Source organism: Drosophila willistoni (genome assembly GCF_018902025.1).
Source record: "Drosophila willistoni isolate 14030-0811.24 chromosome XL unlocalized genomic scaffold, UCI_dwil_1.1 Seg141, whole genome shotgun sequence".
Lineage (NCBI taxonomy): Eukaryota > Metazoa > Arthropoda > Insecta > Diptera > Drosophilidae > Drosophila > Drosophila willistoni.
In genome coordinates, this window is record NW_025814052.1 from 6,236,237 (window position 1) to 6,257,410 (window position 21,174).

The following is a 21,174-nucleotide window of genomic DNA, read 5'->3' on the forward strand; positions in this document are numbered from 1 at the left end:
ACGAATGCAATTTGGCATCATTTGGTTAATAGATAAGTGTCAATTGGGGGGTTTTACACACATTAAACCGAATAGCTTATATTATTTCAGTTTAAGCCTACCCAAACAAAGGCTTTAATGGATTTCAAACAAAATATCTGTTGATTTTTAATCATGTATTTTTCTTTTGTTTTTTCCTCTCATAAAACGTGTTTGGTTTGTGGATCTTTAACAAAAAAAAAAAAATATTTTTCATATATTTATAAAAACTAAACACATTTGCATACGATGTGTATATTGCAATAAATTATATGCTACATATTAGAAAATAATAATATTTAACAGTTAATAATAATAAGGCGTCCAGTTTTGGTTGATGGATAATTGATAATTTACGAACGCTACAGAAAAATAAACTTAACAACCAAGAATCAAAAAAAAAAAAAAGAAAGAAAGAAAGAAACTATATAATGTAATATAAAAAATAAAGAGGGGGAAAACGGATAGAACCTTCTTTCATATCATAACAAAAATATACATCATTTCATTCTTATATAATTCTATTGACTAATTTAATTAAAGATCAACGAATGTCTGAATTGGCTCTTTCTCTATCACACAGTGACAGCAGTGGATGATGGATAACATATGTAGTTATAGACCTGCGGCAAAGCTGCTTTCCTGCTGATGATGATGTTCAGTGCGATTGGCTGCCACTTCGGCCAAGATGAGTAAATCTGAGGTAGAGGATGTCACATCATAGGCATTGGATCCCATAGTAGCTCCTACTTGGGATGACGATGAGGCTGAAGACAGCGGCGATGATGATGTAAATGATGATGAATTGTCCAGTGCCGGTGGCGTTTTGATTGCCTCCGTGTGATTGAAATAATAGCAACCATTTATGGTTAACGGTAAAATGGAGGCCACCTCCTGTTCAATGGCACTGACATCTCGTCGTGTAATGCTCTCCTTGCGTGCCTTTCGCTTTTGGCTACCGACTGCAGCGGCAGCAGCAGCAGCAGCTGGTGCTATCAATCTACGCACTCCTCCAGCACCACCACCACCTGCACTTTCATTTACATCATTTGCCTGATGGATTCCTCCTTCATTTCCCCCACTGCCACTACCACTATGCGAATTCCTGGACTTTTTATTGCTAGTAAATTTCTTCTTCTTTTTGGTGCTGCGTTTGCGCTGTAAATATATATCCAAACTGAGAGCTGGCAGCTCTTTGATCTTTTCCTCTAGATCAAAACCGCTGTTACTCGATTCCGAAACACTTCTCAAGTGCTGCGAAGGCTTCTCGTGATCTTCCAAATGTGGTGCTTGTGCACCACCACTAGTGTTTCTCTTATTTTTCTTGGTTATGGCTGCGATTTGACCAGAATTCATCAATTCCTGATAGATTTTACCTTTGCAAGATCGTGTAGATTTCATCTTTTTAATAGGTGACAATGTATCCTCTTCGCTAGAGTTGCTAGGTGAGGTTTCAGTATTTAAGGAAGTACGTTTTCGTCTATTTTGATTGGTGTTAGGCGGCATATGGGCACTAAAAAATTGACTGGTTTCACTCAATGCCTGCTGGAGGGCATCTTCTTTGTCCTGTTGTACCTGGAGCAGAGAACTTAATTCACCCATTTGGTTCTCATCGGCGAGTTGAAAGTAATTGCTAGACGAGGCTGCTCCAGAAGCAACATCTTCCCCTTCATTTTCCTTTAAATTTACGGACATTGCATTACTCGGCCGTGTGTTAAGTGTTCGTAACGGCGGTGCAGGCAGTTTGTACCATTTAAAATTTGGATTAGCATTAAAAAAAGCGTCTTTGTTCTGCAGAACATTGAAAATAAATTGATAACCTTGTACATATATTGTTTTGGGCTGCACAGCTTACCTGTTGTGCCAAATCAGTGAAACATTGTTTCTCTTGTTCATCTAGAGCTGCCCACCAGTCACCGAGTATCTTCGTTATGGCTCTTTGAAAACGAAGAGTTAAATAAAAAATAAGAAAAGAAAGGAAAAGAATGAATCTCTCGTTTAGTGTTATGGATAAGAGGAAATGCTTACCTATTCTCGAGCGTTTTGTAACGCTCTTTGACAATGGCACGATGCCGTTTACAAAATATGAGAAATGCATTCATTGGCCTACGAGCATGATGCTCGGGCGTAATAATATCGGAAGTGTTATCATGTTCATTAGTGGATGATAGCGCCAATGACTGATTCTGTTGTTTTTGTTGTTGTGCCCGGCATCGAGTGTATTCCTGTTCCCCCTCAATCTGTTGACATTCATGCTGTGGCACTGTAACCACATCAACTGGGTCCTCAGTATCTTCCCTTTGAATGCGAGTTATTTTTAAATTGTTGAAATGGGTTTCCGTCTCCACACCCTCAACTCCCTCATCGTCTACATCCTCATCATCTACATCTTCGTCATCGTCCTCATCATCATCTATGTCGCTGCAAAAATCCTGCAGCTTGGCATAATTATGAACATCCTCAATTCGACGAAAGGCATTTTCTTGGTCCTCAGTACGTTGCTGGGGCATTTCTGGCGTAGACTTTATAATGGATGCTATTGTTTGTATGGATTTTAAATTGGATGTTATTTGATTTTTTTTAAAGGCACTTTGAGATATTGCTTCGGGCTGTTGCTTTCTCTCTTTGGCATCAGCTGATAAGTTAAACCATTTCAAGTTGTGTTCTTCCAATTCCATTTCCACTTGTCCACCTCCATTTGTTGCTGCTTGAATTTTTAGCATTCCATTATTATTATTATTATGGTTATTATTAGTGTTATTATTGTTGTTGTGTTCTGTTTTAAGGCCGCCATTGTTGTTGTTATTATAGGTAAAGTGCAATGCTGCCTGCTCACTTACACTAAAACCGTTAATCATTTTGAAGTTCGTTTCGTTTTCCCTTTTCTCTCATAGAATAAAAAACATTGTAGGCTGCAAAACAAAAAAAAAAAATGGGGGAAACAATTAAACAAAAAACTACATATGTACATATATTATGAATTTCACAAATTTTTGTTAATACGGACTTGCCAGTGCAAGTGAATTAAATTAAATGGCAACACTGCTTCTTTCTTGTTTTTTTTGTGCGAGAGTTGTTTACAAAATAAAATGACAAGCAAGACGAGACTAAGGAAGAAAGAGAAAGACAAGCTAAGAGCGAGAGAGTGAGCAAATTGATATTGGCATCAGTGATGTCAACTTGAAGAAGACTGAAGTAAAAAGCTAATTAATTGTCTGATCGATCTACAGCAGCTACTGTTACGTACACGTTTGTAGACTGATGTTTTATTAATTTGTTTAAAAGATTTTAAAAGTAGATATATAATTTCCCTGTTAATAGTTTTTTAGTTTTTAGTTTAGTTTTCATTTAAAAGCTTAATAATATATCGTGTACTAGCGTTTTTACTGGCCATTAAAGGCTAAGATTAGCTTGATAAATGGATATGGGCAACACTGGTGATATTCGCACACATATCAGCTGAGGGTGTTTGTGCGTCTATATCGTGTATGTGTGTGACGCGGTGGCAACTGAACTCTCCCACCGTCGCTCCCGTCAGCCAACAACATTACACACATACACAAAGAAAATTAAATATTTTTGTGTATTTTTTTATTATAAAATTTTGTTGCTGAAACAATTTTAAATGAAACACCTTACGCTTGCCTCTCACTTTCTTCACTTTTGCTCTCACATAATGCGTGAATAAGTAATACATAGATGTACATATACATACATACATATCTACTACACATACATACGTAGCAATGTATATATAAATATATAATATATATTTTTATGAATACGATAAAACGCAAAAAAAAGTAAAATTGTTTGCAATGGTTATTTTGTGGTTGTTCCCGTTTTTATTTGAATTATAATTGTAATAATTGGCAACCCTGCACCACGATCAGAGAGAACTGTTATTTATTATCTATTTCACTTGTTAATTAATAATAATAATTTCCGTTTATCACTGATTTTGTCTCCCTATGAGATTGCACAATTTGACAACAAAACAAATGTGAAATAAAAAAAATAGAAACAATATTTATGAAAATTTTCTTCACTTGCTGCTAACTCTGACTACGTGTACAGCTGAGCGGCTCCGTTCTCCTTCTCTGTCTCTCTCTCGCGTTTTCTCACTTGTTTTTTGCAATTGCTTTGAACTTGATTGTGACTTTGTTTTTGCTGTTGCTTAAATATATCTGCGGGTTGGGGATGATATGGGGTTGCCACCTAATGCAAAAAAGCAATGCTTAACAGAAAACTGCAATCTAGCAGCAGCTGTCAGCTGTTAGTTACCGTTGCACACACGCACTCAACACGTTTACACACAGACACGGTCAAGGCCAAATTAGACATTAGGGTGACAGTGCCAAGGAAGATGGGGGGCTCATCATAACCTTCAAAATTACAATCTATAGAATAACCCCAATGTTCGTTAAATTTTCTATTTTAAATAAATGTACAAAAAATTAATTCATTTTATACACGCACAAACAAACAAACAAAGCCAACAGAGAGAACTGCCCCTCTCTCACTCTATCTGTAACACACACACACACACAAACGCACGTACTATACATAAGTATTTATATATGTATGTAGGTACAGTAGAACAGCTGATGACGTTTGTTGTTTTCTGCGCGCTGAATTATTTTCTTTTTTTGTTAAATGAAAAGTTGTAATTTAAATTCGTTGATTAATAAAGCTTTCGATTAAATTGATTAAATCAATTAATTTACTTTGATTATTTAAGGTATATCAATTGCTGGCGCTGTGGCTCCTGTTTTTTCCTTCTTTCCTTGCTTTTTAATTTAATTTCAATGTTGATGATGTCAAATGAGAATGAAAACTGACTGCTGCTGCTGCGGCAGCGGGCAACGACGACGACCGACGACAACGAACCAACGACCAACGACCGTTGAGCGAGAAACGAGATGCCATTGCACAGTGGGACTAGGACAAAAGCTTACGAAATGCAAAGTCGGCGATCCCAGAAAAATACAAAAAATGGATAATAAGAATTCGTTAACAATTAGTTTTAAGGTTATCAAGTTAAGGCTTTTGCACAAATCCCAAAGATATTTTTCCAAAATTCGGTAATTGACCATGCCACATAAGTTATAATGAATGCACTACATACATATGTATGTATGTATATCGAATTCTTGATATGTAGATATGTATATCTCTTGCATATAATTAATTTAAGGGGTTTCAATTTGGAAGTTTTTTGAAATTTTTGATAATTTATTTGTGTACTCTTCGTAAAGAATTACTTTTCACAGTTATACGATAATGCAGCACCCGACTGTATTTAATTAAAATTAAACAACTTGGTATTACGATTACACTGTGCGTGTATGTGAGTTCAATTGCGCACAGCAGCAGCAACAACAAAAAAACGTTTTTTTTATTTTACTGCTTTTTTTGCATTTTCGTTTTCATTTTGCTTTGTTGCTTTTGCAGTCTATTTGTTTTTTGTTTTTTTTTTATATGCTCTATGTTCCTGACCAACCAAACCGCACTCTCCTACTCTCTCTTTTTCTATCACTTATTGTTTCACTCTCTCGCTCTCGTACTCGCCCTCCCCCTACTCAGCTGTTATTTGTTGTTAGGGAGAAAATGCAGCTGATTTGTTTTTAGCTTTCTTTAAGGAATCGATGGGAAATGGGCAACAAGTTGACAAGTTTCTTTGTATTTGGCTTCTTTTGTTTAATTATTGCATAACGCAAAACATTTTTAACAGTTTTGCATGAACGGATTTTAGAATTGTTTGCATTTGCATTTTTGTTTTTAATGTTATTGTTTTTCAAGGTCACGAATACTCTGGCACAGGTTATGTATGGTTCGTTCGTTCGTTCGTTTACTCCGTCCATCCCCCTCTCTCTCACACTCACTCTCTCCCTTCCTCAACAAAAATTTAGCCGGGAGCGAGACACAAGCTAAACCAAAAAAGAACTAGAGCTATCACGTCAAAACACACACATACATAGACATGTACATATATATGTACATGTATACATATATAATTGGAGGAGACGTTTCGAAGTGGGAGGATACCCGTTATGGCACTATTCTTCTCTCTCTTTTACCCACTGCCTCTCTTCAGAGACCCAGTCACAGTTTTCAGGGTCAGGGAAATTCGATTTTTCTTACTCGCTCATCTGTTTGTGTATTTGCGGGAAGGACGGGGGATAATCGGGGAACCACAAACGAAACTAGTTAGAAATTATACTGGAATTGACTAAACCAAATAATTTGCCACTTTATTTTATGTCTAATATCTTAATGATAATAACAAAAAATTGCCCACCCAAACCAAGTTCTTTAAAGATTTCCTATTATTTTAGTGCACTTTGTTTATAGTTGCACATTAGGTTTATTCCTTGACTATATTTATTATATGTAGAGTATCTTAAATTCAGCTAATCCGGCTACTCGTTTCTTCTCATGCTAATGAACTGTTTTTGAGTCCGTATCTATTTACATACATAAAAATGGCCATCCATTGGACACGCCCATTTCCGCCCACACAACACATTTCTATGTACGACTATAATGATAATTTCTATTGACGTTTCAAGCCAAAAAAAATGATAAGGCAATATTCTTTCTTTCTTTTCAATAGAGGCCTTATCTTTAACGCCTTTCATGACTTACCAAAATTAAATATAGTCGATCTCAGTCTTATAATAAGCGTTTGTTTCGCCTTCAAGAACCTCACTCTCATAGGCATAGCTGGGGGGTTCTTTGTTAAGCACTTGAAAAGATTATGGAAAACGGTAAATTTAATATACATTTTGATTTTTTAGGGATTTCAACAGTTACTCACCTAATAAAGGTTGTTTATGGTTGGAAGTTACAAAAAAACATGAACTCTAACTCTCCTTCCGATTACTTAACGCTTTAGGACATTGATGAAGGTCTCATGTGGTACTCGTATGTTGGCAAACATTCGCATTTTTTTCTTGCCCTCCGCTTGTTGACGCAAAAGTTTCATGCGACGGGTCACATCGCCGCCATAGAGCTTGGCGGTAACATCTTTGCGATATGCCTTGATCGTTTCACGGGCCAGTACTTTGCTACCCACACAGGCCTGTATGGCTATTTGTACCATTTGCCTGGGTATTAAATCTTTCAATTTGTGAACCATTTGTCGGGCAATGCCCGTGGCCTTGGTGGCATGAACAATGCGGCAAAGCTCTTCAACGGGGCGACCATTTAGATGAATATCCAAGCGTACTAAATTTGTTAAATGATAGCCATGATCTTCATAACTAAAACTAGCGTATCCTGAACTTAACGATTTGAGACGATCATGAAAATCTAAAATGATTTCACTCAATGGTAGAACATATGTCATTAAAATGCGCGTCTCATCGATATTAATGGAACTTTGCTGTACGCCACGACGATCAATACACAGGGCTATAATTTGACCCACATATTCCGAGGGTGTTATAATTGTGCCCATTACAAGAGGTTCATAGTATTCCTTAATATTGGAGGGCTCTGGAAACAGGGCAGCATTCGATATATCCAATGTGTTTTTGCCCATTTGTTTGATCATACGCGGATTATTCAGTACAATGCGATAAGTAACCGATGGAGCAGTTATAATGGGCTCAGCATTGTGCTCTTGTTCGAGTCGTTGACAAAATACTTCCATGTGCAGCAAGCCAAGGAAGCCCAGGCGCCAACCCTGACCCAGTGCTGGGCTAGAGTCGACCATTAGCGTTACAGCCGAATCATTGAGAATCATTTTATCAATGGCACTGCGTAGGGCCACATGTTTTGATTGATCGACAGGAAATATACCAGCAAAAACTAATGGTTTTTGTGGCGTATAATTTCCGGCAGATTGAACTATTTGATTTTTTAAATATATTGTATCGCCTATTATTGATTCTTTGCTATTACGCATATTACAGGCTATTAAACCAACTTGACCCGCTGATAAACTTTTCACATCACATTCTTTAGGCCTAAGAATGGATATAGTTTTCAGGGGATATATTTTTTTCGTGGCCATCGATTGTATCTCTTGACCTTGCTCTAAATGGCCATTAAGAATATATATTAAATTTAAGGCGCCGCGATATTTATCAAACCAGCTATCAAAGATTAGGGCGCGAAATTCTTGTTCACGTTGCACCTGTGGCGGTGGTATTGATTCAATCACGCGATTTAAGACTTCCTTTATGCCAAGACCCAATTTGGCTGAAACTTGAAGCACTGTCTTTGGATCTATTTGGAATAGAAACTGTAGATCTTGAATGACTTTTTCGGGTTGGGCATGTTTGATGTCGATTTTGTTGAGAACCGGCACTACGATTAAATTCCTTTGCTTGGCCAAATGATAGTTGGCCACTGTTTGCGCCTGAACACCATGACAGGCATCGACCAAAAGGATCACACCATCACAGGCGGCCAAAGAGCGGGAAACCTAAAAAAGAAAAATAGACAAAAATTATGTGTTAATAAGTTTAAGAGATTTATTGGAGCTTAGATTCCATTTACCTCATTCGAGAAGTCAACATGACCTGGTGTATCAATAAGGTTGAGTAAATATGTCTGCTGATCTTTATATTTGTAAAATATCGATGCTGTCTGTGCCTTTACAGTTATGCCACGCTCTCGCTCCACCTGCAAATTGTCTAATACTTGATGTTGACCCTCTTGTTTGGTTATGGCTCCAGTTAGCTCAAGAATGCGGTCAGCCAGTGTGCTCTTGCCATGATCCACATGAGCGATTATGCTGAAATTGCGTATCCGCTCCACTGGTATCTGGGCAAACTCACGCAAAAGGGCATCCTGTGATTTGGCTGACTCCAACTCTGATGCTGTGGCCGCCAAGTTGGAAGAAGAAGAAGCCTTGGCCCGGTAAAGACCACGAGGTTCGGGAACACATCTAACTGTCAGATTCGGCCATGCTCCTGCAGCTTTTGCCTGTGGGCGGAAACTTCGAGGGCAAGCGGCGCTTGCTATGGCCAGCCGGCGATATTGGATGCATGTCCATGTCCATCGTGTGGAAATGGATTTGAACATGTTTGATAATCACATTTTTTTTGTAGAGTTGCCATGTCTAACCCGGACAGAGTTGCCAGAAGTGGTTTGCGAGTACTTAACGGCGGTAGAGGGTTGCCCATTTTTGTGGTTGATTTGCACTGGCAACATTATTGCACATTTACTATTTTGTTTCAGTTAGTAAACTAAAAAGTTGCGTTAGCATTAAAACATTATGTTAATTTTTTAGTTGTTCGTGTACAAGATATTCCAAGACTAAAACTGCATTAAATTTTGGAAAACAATAGGCCACAATTGTAGAGTATGCTACGCTCAAATGGATTTGTCATCAGATGAGGAGCCCCCTTACGCACACGTAAATGCACCACAAAAGCTTAAATTTAAGAAAGTCACATTCAAAGGTGAGAAACAACAACAACAGGCCGAATCAATAGTCACGGCGAGTAGCAGCACCAGCAACTATAGAAGGCAGTGTAGGTCTAGCGACCGTGGTAAGTCCCGTTACCTTTATCTTCAGCGCGACCTTCTAACAGTTTGCCCTTTGTTTTTCCCACAGTGAGCGGCAGCAGAGAATTCGCCCAGGATCGTTTGAAACGCTTGCAAAGCCATTTAAAAGAAAAGGAACGGGTAAAAAATGAAGCAACAAGTAACAAATCATCACGAAGTCACCATCATCATCATCAAAGAAATTCAATATCGAGCCGATTAGCCAATAGTAAGCCATCCAGAAACCTTAGATCCTCCATTCGTAATGCCTGGGAGAAACCTCAGGCTCTAATCGATGCCAGCAATCGTGTGAAGAAATCTAACAGCAGTTTTTCCACCTCTTCATCAAGTGGTAAGACAGAGAATAATTTCTTTTCCTGTAGTATTTTAGCTATATATGTATTTATTTTTTGTTTACCTTTTAGCCAATGAACGTTTGCGTCAATTGAGAGTTTCATTGCAACAGCAGCAACAACAACACCAGCAGCAGCAGCAGCAGCAGCAGGGGCACCAAAAACAGAAGGAAGTGAAAGGAGAACACTTGAACAGGGAGACCAACAACAACAATAATAAAAAGCCACCTCAAAATGCCGCCCGAACTGAACCTGAAGTTGAACCCGAACCCATGGATTGGGAGGATGATGATGTCTCAATGGCCATACTCCAATCACTGCAACGTGAATCGAATGACCAAGATTTACCCGCTCGTCGTCTAGATCATATGTATTTCATTCTTGATACAAATGTTCTCATACATAATTTGTCATTTGTCAAAGACTTACCCAAACTGGTGTTGAATGGATTAGCTGGCAGTATGATCTTTATACCGTATATAGTTATCAAAGAATTAGATAGACTCAAGGCTAAACATAGTGACAGCGAGATAAATCGTGTGGCCGCCATACGTGCCATTCATTATTTGAATGCCAAATTCGATGAGAGTCGGGATATACAAGGTAGGAAATTGGTATTTTAAGGGGAAAAAACGTATTCGTATGATAATTATTATTATTTTATTGCAGCTCAATCGGCTTTAGATGAGGCAGATCATTTAATTGATGTGGATACAGCGGACGATAGCATTTTAAACTGTTGCCTTCAGCTAAAAGAGCAGGTGCCAAACTCTATGCTTCTTACCAATGATAATAATTTGCGTTTAAAGGCCAATGCCACGTCCATACGGGTCTCATGTAAATCAGATTTAATGTCTGAATATCCCGACATTTTTGATACGTAGCCGCTCATCAAAAGTGAATCAAATATAAGACTATGTCTGTGATAGGTTATATTTAGCAAATGGAGTACAATATGTCTTTCAACATTGTATTAAACTACATTATTTACAGTCATTTATATCTATAAAAACAACAAAAATCACCATGAAATGTTCAATGAATTAATTTTTGTAAGCAATGAAGCTACATTTTTTCAACTATAAGTAAAAAATTGTTTGTTTTATTATGCCGTTTGCATTCGATCATGATTCATGATGGTAAATTATGGATATCTATATGCTGGAATTAGGTATTTTTAATTTACTTCTTTTCTTTTTTTTTAATCACTGCGTTTTTCCTTTTGAAATTCAAAAGAATGTTATTGGAAAGTCAGTGGAATTTTTTTGTTTTCTTTGGATATAATTAAAGCCCAAGAGACGCTTATCGGTAGAGCAAAGCAAATATGTATATATAAGTACATATGTATATACATATACATACATCCGGCTAATAAGTTGTAGTCTATAAAGAACATCAAAGTGTTGTTAGCGTTCTTGGTGTTAAGTTGAGTTTGAAGACAAGAAAAGCAGGTTGGTTTTTTAATTTGTTGTTTTTTCTTTTTTCTTTTGTTTTTATACTAATTACATTTGTATGTACTTTTTGAGTTTTTTTTGTAGAGTGTGTGTGCATGTGTGTGTGTGTGTGTGTGATGAAGAAGGAGAAGAAGGAGTAAAAGTATTTAAATCATTTTAAATCAGTTTTTGTTTGTTTTTTCACTGCCCGATGCATGGTTATTAGCTGTAACCATGACCAGGCGAGGCTCCTGTCCTACATTTTGGATTCCACTGTGGAACCGCTAGGATTTATTGGATGCATTTGCTCCAATTGCACAGCCAATTGACGCTGTTCGTTGGTTAAGCGTAGGATTTCCTGTTTCTCCTCCAACGAATGTCCTTTTCGTTTAGAGCGATATTGCAGCATACGTTTATAGCACTCGAGAATTTCTTGATCGACAAAATCCAATTTACGTTTCAATTCAATGCGTTTAATCTCTTCGCTGGCCGCTTGACGTAATCGTTTCAGTTCTTCGCTATTGAAATGGGAAATTGTTGAAATTTCCGCTGTGACACGCTTGATTTCCAATAGTACCTCATCCACGTCATCTGGTTCGGCGGATTCGATGAGACCGGTATTGATAAGCTCTTTTTTCAAACGCTGTTCAATGCCCAGGCCATGTTTGAGCATTGCTAGAGATCGGAAATTTCCTGCATTAGGAGCAGCACCACCACCACCACCAGCACCACCTCCCGCGTTATTTTCATTGCTGTTGCTAATGGTGCTGGCGGTGGTGCTGGTTGTATTTGAACTGGCATTGCTGTAATCTCCCACTGCCGCCTGCTCGCTGGGAAGCGTTAGTAATGATTCTTCCATTAGAGCTGATACTAGACGTTGTGTTAAAGGTCCTGTTATGCTCTCCTCCATTAGGGATTCACCTTTTTTCAGCATATTTGAGGCATTACCTTGTCCTTTAATTCGGCTGCCACCTGGTTGCAAGGACTTGACGTCCTCCTGTGACCAAAGGGTGGAATAGTGTGGTCCCAACGTTGGTATTGGAGGCACTAAGGGTCCTCGATATTGCTCGAGTAGATCATCAATTAACCGCAAATCTTCATGAGTCAAGGGCATACAATATGGCTCCACTGATAGCCAAAATTTATTGGGCATATCATTCTTGGGTAAGGCCACTTTGGGTGGCAAATTGTTGCTTGAAGTGGTGGCAGGTGGCGCATAATCCAAACTATCATCTGTTTGTCCATACATTGGACTGTTCTTCGATAACTTCACAATGCCAACCGCTGCTGCTGATGCTGCTTGTTGTTTGTTTATAATTGTCATTGATGAATGCTTTTTTCGTACTCCAGTTGGCTCTTCCCTTTTTCTTTTTGCACCTATAGACGAGGCGGTGGAATGGCTAACATTGCCATTACCGATTATATTTGCACCATTTGCTCCAATAGCATTAAGTCCAGGCGGTGAACCACCCGGTAAACGTTCCAACTTTCTACGCTTCTCATCCTTATCCAGATTTTCGTATTCCGACTTCAATACGCGACTCCTTAAGGCTACATTGGATAACATGAGTTCCAATTCCAATTGCACCGCATCCAAATCTTCGGCAGCCAAAGGCTCATCCAAACTTCGCTGGAGGGCAGCAGCTAGAGTGGGCAACTGTTTTGGTACATCTCGTGTGCGTATAAAGGGTATGGTCACGCCACTGGGTGTCGTAAAGTTGTCATTATCTGCCCCAGACCCTCCTGCTCCCAATGAGGCAGCTCCAGATTTGCCGCCACCAGCTCCAGCTGATCCAGCCAATCCACCACCACCACCGCCTCCAGACATATTAAAAGATCCTCCTGCAGAGCCAGAGTTGCCGGCAAAGTGACTTAGTTTCACATTCTTCATATTGGCACTCATCATCCACTCTTCGTCGTCCTTTTTTTTCTGTTGTTTTTCTTGAATTTCTTACAATTTTTCGAATTGTTTTTGTTAGCGTCGAAACAATGCACAAAGATCTCTGTTAACACTGACTCATTTGACTGTTAACAGTTAGAGATGCGACTAAAAACTATCGCTGCTAGGAATCGCAAATTAAAAATAAGCAATTCAAAACTTGCACAAAGCTTCCACATCAATTTTTGCTATTAGTTATTAATAAATATTATTTTTATTGACCTGTAACATATTGAGATTAATATTAATATTCGCTCATCCTTAATTAAGTGTTACGCTTACCAACACTGACCATAATGTTAATATTAACATTTCATTTACGTTTTTGTTGTTGTCTTTAGTTTTTGTTTCGTGCCTTGTTTCTTGTGTTCTCCTCCGCTTTGTGTTGTTTGATTTGATTCGTACGCGCTAAATAATAATAAAAAAAAATACTGTGATAAAACCAAGTGTGTACTTGTACTTAATTTAAGATTATAGTGGCAATGGATAAATCTGTTAACTAGGTGAGAGGGAAAGCGGGCGCGTAAGGGATACAAATCAAAAAAAAAAGTTGCAACGGGACTGCTAGCTGCATGCTAGGATGACGTAGAAAAGAGAGGGAAACGAAGAACAACCAAGATTGTTATTGTAATTTTATGTAATTGACCAACAATTTTCCCCGATTTTCTCTCTACGTTACTCTTTGCTTGTTGTTAATCTTCAATTCATCATCTTTTCAATTGGCCCTCAAATTAAGAATCAACAAAATCAGAATCACAAGACGCGAAACACACACAGACTGCGCGCTGGCGCTCTGCTGCCTCTCATTTGTTGTTGTTGGTGTTTATTTTTTTTTATCAATATTGTGGCATTACATATTTGTAGTTAATGAATGCTAAATGTTAACCTCTTTTTTCTCTTCTCAATTTGTATTGCTCAAGTACCCAAATTGTTTTATTGATCAAATAATCATTTACTTCTTCGTCTGGTGGTGCTTACGTCGCTGTCTTTTCGTCTGGCATTGTGTTTGTTTGTGCTTTTGTTGTTGTTTCTGTTGTTGTTGCTGCTGCTGACAGCACATGCCGTTATCAGTTCTCACTAAAGAGATGAAGAGAGTTAAGTTAGTCACTGAGTAAGAGATAGAGCGAGAGAGGTATATATCTTAAATGATACTACATAGTGCATTTCTTTTTTGTTTTTTTTTTGTTTTGTGTAAGTAGAACAACTGTTGAATATATATAATTTTTATTCACTGTACTCACACTGCAAAAAGGCCTATTAAATTAGAACAAAATTCTTAAACAAAAAAAATTAAATGTTCTTTCTCGAATATATGTATGTATATGTATACAAAATTATATCCTTGTGAAAGTAACAAAGAGATCATCTTAACATAAAGAAATTCAATGATTTCTTTTGTGTGTTTGGTTTTTGTTGTTTTACATATATTTTAAGATACTCATTTTGCTTGGCAGGGTATTATATCAATTGAGCATAATTAATGAACATGTTACAAACAAAAAACGCATCCATCCATCAAATATTTATATTTGGGAGGTATATATAGTTTTGAATTGCTCTAATCAATCAACAAGTGTAACTATATTTAGACACAGACATTAGGCATTAGGCTTATCAATGCCTTTGGCCCCGGCTTCCTCGTACCTTACCTAAGCAATCCAATTAGCACCTGCACCTACCTACCTATGTTTGGCTCAAAGTTATAACCCCCTTTCTTTCGCTGGCTCTTTGTAAACGGAAGTTCTCTTGCAATTAGTTTGTTCCCCCTTCCCCCCATGCCTACCTCTCGCCCTTTTGTGGCGACACCACCGCAAATATTTGTGCAATTGATTAAAAAGAGAAATAAAATAATATACATATAGAGGGATACAACAAATATTCATTATATTTTCAGTTCTGTTTGCTTTCTTGTTTTCCGCGGCAACGAACGGCACAAAAAAGTTTTCCAATTTGCTTAGCTTATTATGCTTGCCTTGCTAATGAGATTTTTTTTTTTTTTATTATTGGTGGGGATATCTTTTGGAGACAGTTTTTTTTTCTTGTTTTTTATTATCATCAGACAACAGTCCAACGCCCACATGGCCACCGATTAAAACGTGTTTAGGGTAATTTTTTTCCCCGTTTGGTGTTTTTGTAAAATTTATGATTGCAGTTTTATGGTCTGGCAGTCAGCAGGCAACAGCTGATTAGATTATAACTGTTCCCACTGTCATACGAAGCGGCCCTACCACTCTGTCCGTCTTCCCATCCCTCTCGTACTCTCACTTCAGTCAGTGTGTCAGTGCATTGATTTAACTCTCAACAGTTGTTCAATTACCGTTAGCTGCAAATTGGCAGCACTCAACAAAGTGAAGTGAATAATAAAACAAAAACAAAAAAAAACCAACTAAACTAAAAGTGTTGATAATATATATATGTTTAATATATAAATATAAATATCTACATATATTAAACAAATTTTATCCTGATCGATCTGTTTGGTTTTAGATGTCCATTTTAGTACGATTTGCGGTTTAATCTAGTTCTTAACACTTTAAAGTGCTTTCAATTCCATAAAAAATTAAGCCTAAAAAGCTTTTCAGCTTAGTTTTAATGATTTTAAACGAATTTATTAATGACAAAAATGATATAAAACTTTTTATGAAATAGAAAAAAAATATATGCAAAATATGCACAAATTTTAGGTTAAAAAAGGTTTTACCTTTTAAATTTATTATTTTGTACGTTATTTTAAGGCTCCTCAAAAGTTCTAAGTCCAAAGATAAAGAAAATTCATCTCAATTTATTTTGTGGTTCCCCTTGAACATATTTAGGATTATAGAGCAATTCTATTGATATTAGGGGGAAATAATCATTATGTTCAAATTCCTTTGAGATAGATTCCAAATAGTACAGATAGAATTTTATCCACTATAGAGAAAACTATCTACCGAAAGTCGACTTTTGATTTGTCCGACTGATTATTATTATGTTTTATTCTATTATAATCCATCTATGCATATACACCCATACCTCGCTTTGCGTCGTTTCGGTTTGCGTTTTTTCGAAGTTGCGTCGCTGATCAATTAGCACTAATTTTCATTGTGCGTCGTTAGATTTTCGATGTTGCGTTGCTCAGGAAACGTTCGTTTCTTTTTTAATACCTTTTTTTCCAAAAGGTGGCAACACTTTTGTTGCTAACTGCGCGCGCTGTGTATCAAAACAGGGGAATTCCCCTTTGATTTGCTTCGACTCACTTTGCCATTTGCTTGCCCACCTTTTATGTAGAATATCGCGTTTCAATTAGTGAGTTGTGCTCTTTAAAATAGATCAATAAGTTTTTTCGTGTTATTTCTGATCACATATAAAAAAAGGTAAATAATTTTTTAATTTATTTATTGGCAGAGTTATATTATTTTGTTACACAAAATTATTTTTTAGTTAAATGAGTGGAAAGGATAATGCTGGTGGAATTACCAAAAATAAAAAGAAAACTATCAGTTTGGAGACAAAACTAGATATTCTGCGGCGATTTAATAAGGGCGAGAAGGCTGTGGAGATAGCAAAGGCTCTTGGCCTGGCTGCAACAACAGTCAGAACTATTAAAGATCGAGATGGAGATAAAATAAGAGAGGCTGCAAAATCTGTAACATCATTAGATGCTAAAACGATGATCCGTACAAGGAGTTCTTTGATGATTAAAATGGAATCCTTGCTTTCAATTTGGATTGAGAATCAAGTTGCGCAAAGAATACCATTAAGTAAAATGGTAATTCAGACGAAAGCAAAAAGCTTATTTGATGATATTAAAAGTCAAACCGTATCCAACGATGATGCTAGTGATAGTACCGCCCACGATAATGAAACTTTTGAAGCAAGTCAAGGCTGGTTTGAAAGATTCAAGGTTCGAGCAAATCTGCACAACATTGCTTTTAAAGGCGAAGCAGCTAGCGCTGATGTAACTGCTGCAGAACTCTACCCAGCAGAGCTAAAAGCTTTAATCCGTGAGGGCGGCTATGAACCGAAACAAGTTTTTAATGTTGACGAGACAGGATTATTTTGGAAACGTCTACCTCAGAGAACCTACATATCTAAAACAGAAAAATCTGCGCCCGGATTTAAAGCTAGCAAGGATAGACTGACTCTTCTTCTTGGTGGAAATGCAAATGGTGATTTCAAATTTAAACCATTTCTTATTTACCAATCAGAAAATCCAAGAGCTATGAAAGGTTATTCAAAAGATCTCCTTCCTAATGAAGAAGATGACTATGACCGTGACCATTTAGAGATATCCAAGCAACAGAACTTAACTTCCAAACAAATTTCCAAAGCGATATCTTTGATTGACGAAGGCATGGAGATTTTCTTAAAAAATGATCCTGACAGCGAAAGGAGCCTTAAAGTGTCCCAGGCGGTAGCTGCGAATATTAATTGCTATAAGGAATTGTATTTTATGCAAAAAAAAAAAGCTGGTCAGACAACACTGGACCAATTTTTTTTTAAAGAAAGCCGACGTACGACAACAGACACTGAAGACTTATCAGATAGTGATTAATTGTAATTTTATTTAAATTATTGAATAATTGAATTATTTATTTTGTTTTAATTGAATTAATTTCTTCTTGTTTTTTATATGCATAATATGAAATAAAATGATATGAGATTTTGTTTGTTTTTTAAATGTTAATTTGTTAAATTTTAGTTTTAAAATGTATGTATTTTCGTAACCCTGGAACCTATCTTCGATTTTTACATGGCTTGCTATAGAAAATCATAATTCACTTTGCGTTGTTTCGACTTGCGTCGCATTTTTTTGGAACGTATCCCCGACGCAAAGCGAGGTATGGGTGTATTCTAATTCAATTTTGTTTACTTTGTGGCTTTTAAATGTTTAGAAGACACGCTTCAGTGGACCTCAAGACTACCATTATATGTGCTTAAATTATAGAACTATAGTCTGACGGCATTACAGGTCGATAGCCGCCATGAAGTTTGCTGAACATTTATCGGCGCATATAACGCCCGAGTGGCGTAAACAATATATTAACTATGAGGTAAGTTTAATTAAAAGCAAAGAGTAAGGAAAATAACTCATTTTGTCTAAAAGGAAATGAAAGCCATGCTTTATTTGGCTGTTGAGGAGGCACCGTCAGTGGATAGTGTTGAAGATGAAGTCCTTAAGCGACATTTTGCCAATTTCGATGAGAATTTCTTTCACTATTGTGACAAGGAATTGAAAAAGATCAATACATTTTATTCGGAAAAATTGGCTGAGGCAACGCGAAAATTTGCCACACTAAATGCCGAGCTAAAGACATCAATTGAGGAATCCGAGCGTACGGCAAAAAAGTCCAAAGGTCAGAAGAGGCATGCAGCATTGCCGGATCGTAAAGCACGCGAATTGAAATTGGCATTCAGTGAATTCTATTTAAGTTTGATACTCTTGCAAAATTATCAGAATTTAAATCATACCGGTTTTCGGAAAATACTAAAGAAACATGATAAGGTAAGTCTATATATTTTTTCCCCCTCATTTTTTTGTTGTACTATTTAATGTAAATTTTTAACTGTTTTTAGTTATTACGGGTTGACAGCGGAGCCAAATGGCGTCAGGAGTATGTGGAGGCTTCACATTTCTTTACCAATAAGGATATCGATAATATAATCAATGAGACCGAAACAACGGTTACCGGCGAACTGGAGGGCGGCGATCGTCAACGGGCAATGAAACGTTTACGTGTCCCACCGTTGGGTGAACAGCAAAGTCCATGGACCACCTTTAAGGTTGGTCTCTTCTCTGGAAGCTTCATAGTGCTGGGCATTGTGGTTGTCCTATCGGCCATATTCCATGACATTAGCGGCGAGAATCTAAAAGTCACATTTCGTCTATATCGCGGTCCCCTTCTGCTGATTGAGTTCATATTTCTAATTGGTGTCAATATCTATGGTTGGCGTTCATCTGGTGTGAATCATGTACTTATTTTCGAATTGGATCCACGTAATCATCTATCCGAGCAACATCTAATGGAATTGGCGGCCATTTTTGGTGTCGTTTGGACGCTAAGCATGCTGAGTTTCCTGTACAGTGCCAGTTTGTTTATACCGGCTTTCATTAATCCATTGACGCTTACTTTGATTATGGTACTATTTCTGGTAAATCCATTTCATGTCCTGCATCATGATGCACGTTTCTGGTTACTAAGGATAACCGGACGTTGTCTATCGGCCCCGTTTTTCCATGTGGGCTTTGCCGATTTCTGGCTGGGCGATCAATTGAATTCATTGGCCACAGCCATATTAGATTTTGAATATCTAATTTGTTTCTATTTCACTAATGGCAATTGGTCGGAGGCACGCGATGCTTCTATATGCATGGAAAAAGATTATATAATACGTCCCATTGTGAATTGTTTACCTGCCTGGTTTCGTTTCGCTCAATGTTTGCGTCGTTATCGGGACTCACGCGAAGCCTTTCCACATTTGGTCAATGCTGGCAAATATTCAACAACTTTTCTCGTCGTCATTTTTGCCACACTTAAAAGTTATAATAGCAGTAAGTGGTTGCATATAGAATCCATCTCTTAATCCATATAAATGTGAACGTTTCTTTCTCTAGGTAATTATGAGAAAACATTTGATAATCCTTACACTTGGCTGTGGATAATCTCTTCAATTGTATCCTCATGCTATGCCTATACGTGGGACATCAAAATGGATTGGGGTCTATTTGATAAGAATGCTGGCGAGAATACTTTTTTGCGTGAAGAAGTAGTTTATTCCTCAACTGTAAGTGGTCTAAAATTATCAAAATTATTTGAAATATTTATTGGGTTTTTATTTATTCAAGGGTTTCTATTACTTTGCCATTGTGGAAGATTTGGCCTTACGTTTCATATGGGCTCTTTCATTTTATCTAACAGAAATGAAATATGTTACGGGTGATATTATGACCTCTATAACAGGCATATTGGAAGTGTTTCGGTAAAACATTTTTATTCCATTCTCTGAAAGTTCGTTGTTGCATTTATGTCTTCTTTGCTTTTAGTCGCTTTGTGTGGAACTTTTTCCGTCTAGAGAACGAACATCTGAACAATTGCGGTAAGTTCCGTGCCGTGCGAGATATATCTATAGCCCCATTGGATTCATCCGATCAGACGCTTATATTACGCATGATGGATGAAACGGATGGTGTCATTAATCGTTATACAAAAACGAATCGTCCTAAACCAAAGAAAATAAAGGATCCTGAAAAGCGTAGCCTATTGCAGCCACGTGGCTCATTGCCGGATCTAAGCATTGATATTGATGGTAGTAAAAAGCTCTAAATACGACAAGAGAAACATACACATATATTTTTACATATATGTATGCAACGCGCCTTCCACCCAAATTGAACGGATTTTTTCTTTATGCAATGTTGATTATCCTTCCTTTCTACCTTATACAATTAATATTTTTTTGTTTGTTTCTTATAATTTAGTAACTAAGTACTTAACTAGGGGAGTTGAATAATTCACTTAATTTTTTTTGTCTCTTGTATTAGGTTTTTAAGTTCATCCAATTAGCATTCCAATTTATGAAACTAATCCCTGATACCAATCCCGTAATTCCTATGTCCCGTAGCAGTAGAACGGCAGTATTAGTACTTAAAAGAAAACAACAGCAACAACAATAACACGAAAGTCAAACAAATCGAAAAGCAAACTTGAAAATTAATAGATTGAATAACAAACAAAACAAAAAAGAAACATTATATGATAGCTATATATATATATATATATATATATATATATATATATATATGTATAAATATAGAAATTAACATTCCTTTTATTATTTAGAAAGTGTAAATGGAAAATCATTTTGAATTTCCATTTGTGTCACTTGATTGCAATATTTGTTATTTTCTTTTTTGTTTCGCCTCCTTTTCGTTTTTTTTAATTGTTATCTT

General features: G+C 37.0%; 5 protein-coding genes across 6 annotated transcripts; 2 read left to right on the plus strand and 3 right to left on the minus strand.

Annotated features, from left to right (window-relative positions):
* Positions 1 to 136: 136 nt before the first annotated feature.
* LOC6649325 lies at positions 137 to 2,767 on the minus strand. Its single transcript, XM_002071511.4, has 3 exons — positions 2,047 to 2,767; positions 1,874 to 1,955; positions 137 to 1,809 (listed from the first exon to the last, which is right to left on the minus strand). The coding sequence occupies exons 1-3, from the start codon at positions 2,739 to 2,741 to the stop codon at positions 634 to 636; spliced, it is 1,953 nt and encodes a 650-aa protein (XP_002071547.3). The 5' UTR covers positions 2,742 to 2,767; the 3' UTR covers positions 137 to 633.
* Positions 2,768 to 2,776: 9 nt separating this feature from the next.
* On the minus strand, positions 2,777 to 9,083 carry LOC6649326 (translation factor waclaw, mitochondrial). The gene is made up of 4 exons (XM_002071512.4): positions 8,527 to 9,083; positions 6,839 to 8,452; positions 6,667 to 6,766; positions 2,777 to 2,930 (listed from the first exon to the last, which is right to left on the minus strand). The coding sequence occupies exons 1-2, from the start codon at positions 9,052 to 9,054 to the stop codon at positions 6,905 to 6,907; spliced, it is 2,076 nt and encodes a 691-aa protein (XP_002071548.1). The 5' UTR covers positions 9,055 to 9,083; the 3' UTR covers positions 2,777 to 2,930; positions 6,667 to 6,766; positions 6,839 to 6,904.
* An 88-nt stretch (positions 9,084 to 9,171) lies between these two features.
* LOC6649327 (serine/threonine-protein kinase pakD) lies at positions 9,172 to 10,904 on the plus strand. The gene is made up of 4 exons (XM_002071513.3): positions 9,172 to 9,524; positions 9,590 to 9,871; positions 9,945 to 10,475; positions 10,542 to 10,904. Exons 1-4 carry the CDS (start codon positions 9,350 to 9,352, stop codon positions 10,754 to 10,756), a joined length of 1,203 nt encoding a protein of 400 aa, XP_002071549.1. The 5' UTR covers positions 9,172 to 9,349; the 3' UTR covers positions 10,757 to 10,904.
* A 48-nt stretch (positions 10,905 to 10,952) lies between these two features.
* On the minus strand, positions 10,953 to 13,334 carry LOC6649255 (transcriptional adapter 3-B). The gene has a single exon (XM_002071514.4). The coding sequence runs from the start codon at positions 13,209 to 13,211 to the stop codon at positions 11,562 to 11,564; it is 1,650 nt and encodes a 549-aa protein (XP_002071550.3). The 5' UTR covers positions 13,212 to 13,334; the 3' UTR covers positions 10,953 to 11,561.
* A 246-nt stretch (positions 13,335 to 13,580) lies between these two features.
* LOC6649256 (xenotropic and polytropic retrovirus receptor 1) lies at positions 13,581 to 20,991 on the plus strand. 2 transcript variants are annotated; one of them, XM_023179267.2, is made up of 7 exons: positions 13,581 to 13,747; positions 18,119 to 18,277; positions 18,331 to 18,729; positions 18,801 to 19,776; positions 19,840 to 20,009; positions 20,071 to 20,204; positions 20,269 to 20,991. In XM_023179267.2, exons 2-7 carry the CDS (start codon positions 18,209 to 18,211, stop codon positions 20,546 to 20,548), a joined length of 2,028 nt encoding a protein of 675 aa, XP_023035035.1. In that variant the 5' UTR covers positions 13,581 to 13,747; positions 18,119 to 18,208; the 3' UTR covers positions 20,549 to 20,991. The 2 variants fall into 2 exon arrangements, with proteins under 2 accessions (XP_023035035.1, XP_002071551.1); XM_002071515.4 differs by having other exon boundaries at positions 18,196 to 18,277.
* Positions 20,992 to 21,174: the final 183 nt, after the last annotated feature.

Excerpts from the sequence above, each read along its gene's own strand:
- LOC6649256 (XM_023179267.2), top strand. The coding sequence starts at position 18,209 with ATGAAGTTTGCTGAACATTTATCGGCGCATATAACGCCCGAGTGGCGT. Across the intron at positions 18,278-18,330 it reads AACAATATATTAACTATGAG|GAAATGAAAGCCATGCTTTA; the intron begins GTAAGTTTAATT and ends TTTGTCTAAAAG. Across the intron at positions 20,010-20,070 it reads AAGTAGTTTATTCCTCAACT|GGTTTCTATTACTTTGCCAT; the intron begins GTAAGTGGTCTA and ends TATTTATTCAAG.
- LOC6649255 (XM_002071514.4), bottom strand. The coding sequence starts at position 13,211 with ATGATGAGTGCCAATATGAAGAATGTGAAACTAAGTCACTTTGCCGGC.
- LOC6649326 (XM_002071512.4), bottom strand. The coding sequence starts at position 9,054 with ATGTTCAAATCCATTTCCACACGATGGACATGGACATGCATCCAATAT. Across the intron at positions 8,453-8,526 it reads ATGTTGACTTCTCGAATGAG|GTTTCCCGCTCTTTGGCCGC; the intron begins GTAAATGGAATC and ends TTTCTTTTTTAG.
- LOC6649327 (XM_002071513.3), top strand. The coding sequence starts at position 9,350 with ATGGATTTGTCATCAGATGAGGAGCCCCCTTACGCACACGTAAATGCA. Across the intron at positions 9,525-9,589 it reads GTGTAGGTCTAGCGACCGTG|TGAGCGGCAGCAGAGAATTC; the intron begins GTAAGTCCCGTT and ends TTTTTCCCACAG. Across the intron at positions 10,476-10,541 it reads TGAGAGTCGGGATATACAAG|CTCAATCGGCTTTAGATGAG; the intron begins GTAGGAAATTGG and ends ATTTTATTGCAG.
- LOC6649325 (XM_002071511.4), bottom strand. The coding sequence starts at position 2,741 with ATGCTAAAAATTCAAGCAGCAACAAATGGAGGTGGACAAGTGGAAATG. Across the intron at positions 1,956-2,046 it reads TACAAAACGCTCGAGAATAG|AGCCATAACGAAGATACTCG; the intron begins GTAAGCATTTCC and ends TCGTTTTCAAAG. Across the intron at positions 1,810-1,873 it reads TCACTGATTTGGCACAACAG|AACAAAGACGCTTTTTTTAA; the intron begins GTAAGCTGTGCA and ends AATGTTCTGCAG.